Source organism: Pavona decussata, unplaced genomic scaffold (genome assembly GCF_977016875.1).
Source record: "Pavona decussata unplaced genomic scaffold, jaPavDecu1.1 SCAFFOLD_98, whole genome shotgun sequence".
NCBI classification, from domain to species: domain Eukaryota; kingdom Metazoa; phylum Cnidaria; class Anthozoa; order Scleractinia; family Agariciidae; genus Pavona; species Pavona decussata.
Genome location: NW_028145514.1, coordinates 913,446 through 924,201, shown reverse-complemented (window position 1 = coordinate 924,201; position 10,756 = coordinate 913,446). Strand labels below are relative to the sequence as shown.

At 38.6% G+C, this 10,756-nt stretch overlaps 1 protein-coding gene across 2 annotated transcripts; it reads left to right on the top strand.

The window, feature by feature from the left end:
* The first annotated feature begins 3,577 nt into the window (after positions 1-3,577).
* Positions 3,578-10,359, top strand: LOC146472523 (serine protease HTRA2, mitochondrial-like). 2 transcript variants are annotated; one of them, XM_085119306.1, is made up of 5 exons: positions 3,578-4,015; positions 6,292-6,489; positions 7,709-7,741; positions 8,012-8,319; positions 9,896-10,359. In XM_085119306.1, the coding sequence occupies exons 1-5, from the start codon at positions 3,590-3,592 to the stop codon at positions 10,059-10,061; spliced, it is 1,131 nt and encodes a 376-aa protein (XP_084975432.1). In that variant the 5' UTR covers positions 3,578-3,589; the 3' UTR covers positions 10,062-10,359. The 2 variants fall into 2 exon arrangements, with proteins under 2 accessions (XP_084975432.1, XP_084975431.1); XM_085119305.1 differs by having other exon boundaries at positions 3,578-4,171.
* The last annotated feature ends 397 nt before the right edge of the window (positions 10,360-10,756 follow it).

The following is a 10,756-nucleotide window of genomic DNA, read 5'->3' as shown; positions in this document are numbered from 1 at the left end:
TAAAAAAAAAAATAAAATAAATAAAAAACAAAAAAACCCGCGCGCGAGCTCCGGGGACGAGTAGAATGCCTGTAGAGATCTGTAGAGAAGACTACCCGTTTGCTAAGTATATTGTAGGAAATGATTTCTGAACCCAATTATGCTAATCCTGGGTTATGTCGACATTGATTCAAGCTTAATTACTAATCAAATTATTACTAATCAAAAGAGCTTTGTCCTTTAGTTTTGGCGTAGACTTTTCTTTACCACTGGCTTAAAATTAGCTTTTAAAAACATTTTAACGAGAGAGTTGAAACTGCCTCGGTTAACATGTAATCGTGGTTTTTACGTTAATCGGCTTTCGAACACCTGGGCCCTGCTTTAGGCCATAAGTAGATCTTTTTCAATTGTAAGTGCATTGAGCCACGGCAAAATGTGCATCGAAGAACTGTAAATTAAATTAAATTAAATTAAATTAAATATTTCTAAGCATATAAAGTGCCGAAGATGACCCGACCGCCAGACAACTACTTATTACGTTGTTCGAATATCCCGGAAAATCGAGCGAAGATGCCCGAAGATATTCCAGAATGCACAATTTTATTAAGATTTATCGAATAAAGATTTAGTCGATTCTGTAAGATGCGGTATAAAGAAGTACATTTTGGATTCACTAGCTGAGAACTGATCAGAACTGTGAGTCAAGCATGACGAATTGGTTAAGTTCGATCAGAACATCCGCATAATGAATGGAAATTGGCAGGCTTCACCGGCGCCGGCCGGAAGGGCGGTAGATTAGAACAGTCTTCCTTTGTTTTATATTCGGATATGTTTGCCGGGAAAGGGACTACATTACGAATGATGATGAGAGAAGTAGAAACGAAAAATCGCCGGGGGAAACTTAAATGAATTACTGAGATCAAGCTACATGTACCATAATCATAGACAAAATAAACAACAGAGAAACATTGCATATTCAAGAAGCGCCTTTTCGTGACAATATTTCGGACAGGAAGACAACCACGAAAAAAAAAAAGCCGAAAGCGTTAAAGGTGAAACCAAGTATCACCGCTTGATAAAGCTCGTTTAACAGAGCTCTATGTCAGTTATCGTGTTTCCTCCGTTCATTTTCTAGAACTTATCAACTTTGATTTTCAAACCCCAAAAAGCTTCACATAATGTGACTGAATTGAGGCGTGTCACAGAGCTGAACCGCGCTATCCCGCCCATGATTGTCATGAACACCCACGGACTTAAATAAACTGGAATGAACAGTTCATATGTAAAGTTGGTGGATATTTCTAGAACGTCTTATGCCTTCTAGTTCCTGTGAAAGGTTTATATTTAGCAGTGCAAAGCGAAAACTGGTGATGCGTTCCCTTTCTCAGGCTTCCGGCCGGTCTTTCCGTCGGTCTCTCTGAGCTTATAATTAGACAAAAGAGACCTTTAGATTCTATAACGAGTACAAGTACGACTAAGTACTTCGAGTTTTTAGCAAAGTACTAAGAACAGATATATCACAGAAAGTTTCATTTCACTCTTTACGAACGACGAACTTGACGCAGTTGGTTTGAATGATGATAGTTAAGCCCTTTCGTGTTTCCAAAAAGACGAGATCACCTACGTTTTGAGGACTCGTTTTCGCCACTACGAGATTCTTACAAAAAATCGTAGTAAAATGACGACGCGCGCGCACTCTTTGTTTATTGGAGAAACTCGTAGTCGTAATCGTATTAGAATCTAAAGGTCTCTAATAATTCCTCTATTCACACCAGATGCATACCCTGTAATGCAAATGAGCTTCGAGTCCCTCTGCGGATTAATGAAGACATTAACTAATGAGACTGATGATGTATCATTTCAGAAAGTGACACAGGCATACCCGGAAAAAAGAAATCCGAGTGGGACGATCCTATCAGGAGTCGAACCTAAGACCTTCCGATTACTAGTTCGGATGCTCTACCACTGAGCTACAGGAGACTCGTAGAAGCTAAGGCCATTAAAATGTTGAAAATCGGCAGAAAAAATTTAAGAAAGTAGCTCACTGTAAACGCGCTCTTTAATCCTTCCATCGTACTCATGCTTATTAAAGTTATCAGCATGAACTCGATGCTCAGTAACTCTCATTTTATATCACCCCTTATTGTTAAATATTAAAATATTATTAATATGAATCTAGACACGAAGAGGGCTCTCAGTAGATCACAGTGGCACCAAGCAGTGGCGAAAGGGGACGTTAACAAAGAATTGTATCAGAGTCATCACATTTTGTATAACCAATAAAATTATATCATGCCCGAAAATTACAAAGCAGCAGTAAAATCCGACTAAGTATTATTTTAAACTAGGTATTTTACCAGTGTCAAAATTATATTAGTTTATATAAATATAATTACAATGCTAGCAACTGGGCTTTCAAAGCCTAGTAGAAAGCATTAGTTTTGCGGCTCTCTAGTTTCAACTTTTCTCTCCCACCCACCTTTCAGTACAGTTATGGTTTCTTTGTTGTAACCAATTTTACGTTTCCTTGTATTATTTAGTTGTACACGGGGCGCTAACGTTTTTAGTCTTTATCAGTTTTATTTCGTTTGTGATAAAATTTATTTTCTACGGAGTTTGTATGTGTGAGATTTTTAATAAACTGCTTGATTGCCATTTTTTTTCCATTTTTTTATTGTTTTGAACTATTTACATATCATCATAACAGCCTAACCATAGTTAATAAAAGGCAATGGTTAAGAAGCCTGACAAATTTCTTTCGTTTTTGTTACTGGCATTTTTGGCCTTGACAGTGCACAGACGGCAATAGATTTTGAGATGTGTTGGAGCAACTGACCAATAGAAACGTTCGTGTTAAGATATTCAACTGTAGTGTTAACATTCAAACAAAGAATTGTGCGCTGTCGTGGCCCAAGGCCCTTCCAACATAAATTGCAGCACCATTGTTTTCATGGCAAAGTTTCATAACCATTCCCTCAATTAACTATGGCCTAACTATGAACATTACAATACATTACAAAGTTAAAAAAGAAAAAAAAAAAGAAAGATACACAAATGACGAAATGGTAAAATGTGCACAGTGACCAAAGTAGCTTAGGCGTAGACATTATACATAACTATGCAAGGAACGGAAAAATTAATATTAGATATTACTTAAATACATTTTTCATATAGAAACAACACAACACGACGTTTGCTTTCAGTAAGGAAGTTTCAAAAAAGGGCTTCTTGATCTTCCCGACTTTTTCATAGTAGATGCCAAAATCCTTTCGTATGGGAAATTTTATTTAGGACCACGGGCTCTTTATTTCAGTTTACAGAAAATAAGGCCCGGAGATTTTATCTGAAAAAGCCGGAAAAGCTCTCGCAGACTAGTCTTACGGGTCTACACTAAAGCTTCATAGAGTCCTCTCCATACACCATGAAGAGACCATAGACTCTTCTTTTGACGCGTCGAAAGACTAAGTGAGTGACTGGGTTTCATGAAAACGGACTTTGAGAGTCTCCATTATTCAAGTCAGCCAGGAAACAAAAACTTGGGAGACTGGATCTTGTAGAGACCGAGAAAAGCTGGTTCCAAGTTTTTCTCAGTCCCGTCGCTGTCCTCAAAATGGCGACTGTTTTCTCATTGAGAAGATGGCGAAAATTTGGACAAATGAGATGGTTTTCTGAAAGATGGAAAACGAAAAGCATACGGCAAGTTTGTAGAGTATTAAGTACAGACACTAAAGGATCAACCAAAAAGTTTCCTTGGTCTTGGATTGGCTCTTTAGCTGTCGGCGTTTTTCTGGGTTATGAACTACCAAAATTCATCAAAAGCTGTGAAGGCAGCTCGACTGTGGAAGCAAAAGCCGCTCCAAGAGACGAAAATGCTTCAGATTCGGGATCACCTCCTCGATCAGCTACATTTAATTTCATCGCTGATGCTGTGGAAAAAGCTGCACCCGCCGTGGTGAACATTGAAGTGACGGGACGACACGCGGGATTCGGGTTTGGGGGCCAGGTGGGTCCCACCAGCGCGGGATCGGGATTTATCGTCAGTGATGACGGAATGGTTCTTACAAATGCACATGTTGTTGAAAATGCAATGAAAGTTACTGTTAAGTTAAAAGATGGCAGACAGTTTAGTGGCAGTGTGATTATGATTGACTTAGAGAATGACCTGGCAGCTGTCAAACTTGATTCAAATAAGGTATGTGGTGATTCTTACGTCAAGTCTCAAATCCCTTTGTAGCCATAGTTACAAATGGATGCACTCTGGTTGTCTCAGCTGGCCTTGACCAGGGCTGTCAACCTCCAACGGCTTCAAATATGGAGAATATGACTTTCCAGCCAGCAACAACAAAGCACCTTACAGAGAGGCGTGGCTTAAAGGCTAAATTAACAGGTCACTAGGGCGGGGGGGGGGGGGGGGGAGGGGGAAAGGCCTCTTTTGAGTCGTCTATGAAACAGTAGCTCAAACAACCCTCAACATTTGCCATTTTCTTGTCAGAAAGTCAAGTCTACGACAAATGGCAAACTTCCACACTTATCTGGGAGACTACAGACATAACTCTGGAGACCGGGAGATATGGTTAAAAATCTGGAGTCTCCCGGATTATCTGGGAGAGTTGACAGCCCTGCTTGACCTATGTTCTGGCAGATGGCTTGGAAAGATTTCTGCAGACCCCATGCATTAATTATACATGCATCACTGTCACACAAAGTACAAGCATGAATAAAAAAAGAGTCACAAAATGTATACATAATTAATGTAGGTGCTGACTGTGGAAATCCTGCTGATGACTTTGTTCGGGAAGCCACCTCACCTGTCCCACTCATACATGACTACCCCTGCAGAGAGTATCAGTAAGTGATACACTGGGTCTTCGTCTTTTAGGAGTTTTTACGTAAACAATTTAAGAATATATTACATTGCCAGGACTTGAACTTATAACTTCCTTCACGGCATTGCTGAAAAACTAATAGAATTAAGCAGTAAGAAATTCTGCAAAAGCAAAGAACAGTTGTACAATAAATCTGTCAGCTGACTGTTGGGTGAGATAACAACCAACAATCTGCTGACAGTTGGCTAAATAGTCAGGAAACTGTTGGTGACTGGGCGGTTATCTGTCAGCATTTTGCCAGCAAGTGGTTGGTGGGCTTTCGTTCTGATGCCGTTAAAGATATTGTCAATTCTCACATTCCTGTATCATGAGTTGGTATAATGAATAAATGAACAGCTACCAAATAGCACTAGGTTGCTAGTTTGTGAGCCCTCTGGTTGTTGATTAAAATTCAGACCAACAGTCCATTAGTGATTAGTTTCTTCACCCCTGTATGTCTTTAGCAAGTTTTTCAATGGAGTTCCGGTTGCAGTTCAGCTCCCTTAGCAATATCTTCTCTACTTTTCTGTATCAAGTTGTTTTGGGGTTTTCAATGGAGTTCCAGTTGCAGTTCAGCTCCCTTAGCAATATCTTCTCCACCTTTCTGTATCAAGTTGTTTTGGGGCATTCCCTCTTCATCCTCCTCTCAGGTGTCCAATGTAATGTAATTCTGGTGACGTTGTTGACATCTTTTCGCCTGGTGTTAATGGTGCGCATATGCTCTTGCTTTGTTTGTTCAAGAAGATGGCTGTTAGAAATTGTTTGCGGCTGGAAGATTCTTAGAATCTTCCTGAGACTAGTTGTGTGAAAAGAAGCCACCCTTTGAAGAGTCACCTTTCCAGTTATTTCATTTTTAAGACTGTTGGTAATCGCAGGCAGTTCAATGATAATTGGCTGACAGTTCACCAACAGTGAGCTGATAGTTTTGTTTGGGCACTGAGATCAAACTTGTCAGTCATATTCTCAATACATAACTTACTCAGTATCACACTTTTAATTAGCCTTTTTGGGTTCATCTGCTACAAAAAGCTGTCCTTATTGGCCCATTTCAATGCCTTGAATCTTCTCCATTTCTAGTGCCCTTGGCACTTACTTCAAAACATTTTTTGCACCCATTTCAAATTCAACTACAAAATTCAATTTTTTTGATGAATCAGGACAATAGCCAGAGACTTAATACCACCTACCTACGATTGGCATTTCACTTGATTCTGGCAATGTCTTCTGCTCAGGTTGTACAGACATTAGTCAATATCACCGCAAACAGTCCTCCTTGGGGCTACACTCATCCTGATGGTCATTAAATTTGCCTACTTATCATATGTGATTCATGGGTTTAAATTATTTACCGTGAATACTGGAAACTTGGTATCTGTTTTGACTGTTCTTTTCTTCACTTGCAAGTAAGGTAGTCAATCCAGATATTTTTCTGTTTACTCTTTTTCAGAACATTAAGTTTCCTACTCTAACCCTTGGCTCATCAGCTGCCATTCGACCTGGAGAATGGGTTGTGGCAATGGGAAGTCCTCTACAGCTCAGTAATACAATAACAGCGGGAATTGTCAGTACCGTGCATCGCGCAGGGGAGGAGATTGGACTGCCAAACAGAGAGATGGAATATATCCAGACAGATGCAGCTATTAATGTAATGAATTTGCTTTTAGTAAATGTTGTTAATTAGTAAACACAATGAAATATAGCAAAGGAGTTTGAGACCAAACAAACTTTATTGAAGGCAAACACAAAGAAAAGACAAAAACCCCCTGTTAGAGGAGGGTCGGTAAGACGAGCGGCCGCAAATGAGCTTTGAAATGATGCTGAACAAGTCATGACCCAGAGAAAAGGTTCACAAAAGGAGTGTCCCTAATTAAGAGCTTTGACAAAGTCAAAACCACCATATTGGTAGTATTGATGATCATATAATGTATGTTGGGGTAAGTTTTGTACAAAGGGAGTTTACACAAGAATGTGAGTGCCGGTTCATACATTAAAGTTTGTTCTAGTCCTCCTTAACTTTCATCAAGTGGTTTGCAAGATTGCAAGACCAAAGTGGTCTATGTTTCTGTTTTAAAGTAGGGCAAACTAATGTTTGTTTAATGTTCACTTCAGTGATTCCATTAGAAAATTCAATTCTGTGAGAGATTATGCAAACAGTTTAATTTGTTGTTTACAGCAACACTGATTTTTATGTGATAAATCAACTTAAATATATTTTTGTGTAATAACAAGCCCAATCTTTTTGAAGACGTAAAGAAATGGTTCCTGACCAAATCACAAGATTTCATCCTTGTCAAAAAATATCAATGACTTAAATATCCATTCATAATGGATGATGGTTGATGAGGGCATTCCCTTAACAAACTGTGGCTGTGTGACTACTCAAACCTGGATACTTGGAAGAAAGTTAATCAACTTTGAAGATATGTTGTCCAAATACTTTAATACTATTGGTCCATTTGTCAAAAACTTTAGAATTCATTGTTTTCATAACCAGTTGCCATGGTTAACTTTCTTTCAGTGTGGCCACACTTTATATGCTTGCAGTAGCTGAAAAAACTTCTCAATTAACACATTGGTTTGAAATAATAGGGTCAGTGTGTGTGAATTAATGGCAAGCATGGCATAGAACGTCTTAGCTGATGAAACAAGAAAGTGAAGTCAATTATTAATTATAGTCGGATATGACAAAAACGTCCAACACCACTTGACAAAGATTCCTTGAGGGAATCAAAAGCTTGTGCTTGAACATAAATTTTTGATCCTGAAAATGAAACCTTTTTTTGATATAATATGACAGGATCAACAAATATTTTTTCTGTAACAATGTAAAATAATATTAATATTGGTTTTATATCTCTTTTAAGATTGGCAACTCTGGTGGACCTCTTGTTAATCTGGTGAGTTTCTATTAAGACTTTGATGGTGATGTATGTATTTTGCCGTAAATAGTATGAGTAAGAACACAGCCAACTGACAAGGTAAAGGTTAAGTTGTATCCTGTGGTCTCAACTTAGAACAAGTGGAATGGCTTATCATGGTTGGTGGTGAAGCATGAAGAGTCAAGGAACATTTTTACCTCCCCCACCCCCTCCCCAGTTGGCAAGCCAATCTACAGTGGGGTTACCAAGAGCAGCGGCAACTGTTTAATTAATTTGTATGTCTTGTAGGATGGTCATGTTATTGGCATCAATGCTATAACCATGCGATTTGCTGCTGGAATCTCATTTTCCATCCCAATCGATGCTGCTAAAGACTTCCTTTCACAAGCGATAGAAAGAGTCAAGAGTGGCAACTACACAAGCAGCAGAAGTACGAGGAGACCGCTTGCACCATATCAGCACTGGTACATTGGAATCAGCATGTTGACACTAACTCCACAGATCCTTGAAGAGTTGCGTCGAAGAGACCAAAGTTTTAATAAAGTGACGTCAGGAGTATTTGTTCCACAAGTGAATTATGGATCCCCTGCATACAGGCAAGTTGTGTCTTTCACTGATGTGGTTACAAGCACTGTAGCTACATACATGTACATGGTCCTATATGGACAGCAAATTTGCCATGGTTGGGTGTTCCTGCCACTGAGGTGTTGGGATTTGCTGTAAAATGACAACCTGATCAACTTAAATTAATTATTACTGGGTTCAATTGAGTGCTAGATCAGAGTAGTTTTTGTTTTGTAAGAAATATTTTGCAGTGTGTTCCTGATGACTGGATAGCCACAAGAATACACAGCATGATTCTGTGATGAAAAATGCTTGCAATAAAAGTTGAAAAGGTTTTATTCCTCTGTGTTTTATCGAAAAGTATATAATCCCAGTGGCATATCTAAGCATGGGGCCCAGGGGACCCGTGCTTGTTTGCTAATACAAACAAAAGAGGGCCTAGAGGTCCAAAATTCTAAACATTTGGGAACATTTTGTTTTGGCCTCTTTTATGCTTTAGAACCATAGTTTACTTAAAACAAACAGTTCTTCTATAAAAGGGTAATTATCTCTTCCTTCATTTCACACCTTTGTGGGCATGGTATGGAAAGTGGCCCTTTGTTCAGTTGTGACATGTTGTTGATTTGAGTGTTCACTGAGAAAAGATACCTCAAAATCTCCTCTTACCACACAGCAATATATGACTACATTGGTTTCTAATTCGGTTGACAGGGTTTATGCCAAAGCTAAGCCAATTTGTCAGTAATGGTCATAGAAAAAAGGGGGTTGATTAAGAACTGGTGACAATGGCCAGGTCTGGCCCACTCTATACAAGGATATCTTGTTCAAGTTCTGAACTTGGTACTGATTACACTCAGCTTTCTGATTAGTCAATAAATGAAGAAATCTTATTAAGTTGGAAAAATTCAAAACAAAACATTTCAAGTGCTCTCCATGGGTGTTGGTTGGATGCCCAACCAGAAAGCTATGAGAAACTTGTGGTGAAGAAAGCCATACAACAATGTTTAAATGTGATGCATGTCCTTCAATGCTGTAGGGTCAACAATTTCATGGTGATAATGTTTATATGCATAATGTGAACTGTGACCCATTTCTCAAAAGTTCTGGTAACTTACGGGGGCCCGAAAAGCATATTTTTAAATCAAACAAAAAGGTTTCGTTTTCCGGATCAAAGATTTATGTTGACATGCAAGCTTTCTTTTCCCTCAGAATCTTTGTTGTATTTCAACATAAATTTTTGATCCAACATATGATTTTTGATTTAATATGACAGGATCAAGGAACAATTTTTTTTCTAACATATTTTTGAATGTTTTTTTTTTCCTTTTTTTTTTGCCGATATTTACACAGTGATTACAGACACGGTTCTTTGCCATTGTTTCTGTAGAATTGTAAGATTTTAAAATTTAGTATTCAAAGCTAACAAAAATTGACTTTCAAGAAATGGACCCCTGGTGACTTGAAAAAAGTGAACAAATGTTCTCACATTGGGCAACTCAGGACAGAATATTCTGATTGTTCTCAGTGGCAGTTAGTTGTGTCACCTAAGGATTCCAAAACCCAATGTAAACACCTTATAACTGTCATGTGCATTTGGTTTGCTTTCAGAGCTGGTTTGCGACCAGGTGACATCATCACAAAAATGAATGATAAGGACACAGAATCATCCAAACAAGTTTACCAACATGTGCGCAAAGGAGAGGCTCTCAAAATAGAGGTGAAGAGAGGTGAACTGTATCTTAAGTTCACTGTGCAACCTGAAGTTGTGGGATAGCTGCAATCAATACATAAAGAACAACAACAAAAAGGATCCACAGTGACATGTTCATTGGGTGATGACGAATTTTACTTATTTATTAAGTTGGTGCTCGGGAAAAGTGTAAAACGGGGAAGCCTTACAGGAAAGCATGGTACAATGATGCATTAATTGGTCAAATGTAAAACTTCTGCCATCAGCATCGGCATAAGGTTAATGCATCCAGAAACGGGCATGCACTGTTTCAGAGACATCTTTTTCAAAGTGTTTCCATTTGGATGGGTGTGCAATATTTTCTGTGAACACAAAGTGTTTGTGACAAACAACAAATGTTGTCAATGAGTTCTTTGTTGAAAAAGAGAAACATTTAGGAAACAGACGTTTTTCTGCTGGTTGGTGTGCCTTCATCAATGTCAGTTTATCCGTAGTTCTATACCATTAGTACCTAGTGAAGTCTCACATTATAGGAGTACTTTCAGAGACAAATATTGTTTGTGTGCTATTTTTACCAAGTCACATAATTGTTAAGGTGCTGTACCAAAAACGTTTCTAAAGTTTGGTTTGTGATGTCAATAAAAACTCAGCAGACAGGTACTGCATAGGAGTTATGTCCTTTCTGAGAGCCTGAAAGATTGGTAATCAAATTGTCACCAAGCTTTTTCAAGTTACTCACTTCTCTTCTCTGGTCTACAAGGCCCACGCTCCTCCTGGGA

Bases quoted from the DNA above. Each gene is read 5' to 3' on its own strand.
- LOC146472523 (XM_085119305.1), top strand. From the start codon at position 3,590: ATGGCGACTGTTTTCTCATTGAGAAGATGGCGAAAATTTGGACAAATG. The intron at 4,172-6,291 runs GTATGTGGTGAT...ACTCTTTTTCAG, and splicing joins TCAAACTTGATTCAAATAAG to AACATTAAGTTTCCTACTCT. The intron at 6,490-7,708 runs GTAATGAATTTG...ATCTCTTTTAAG, and splicing joins AGACAGATGCAGCTATTAAT to ATTGGCAACTCTGGTGGACC.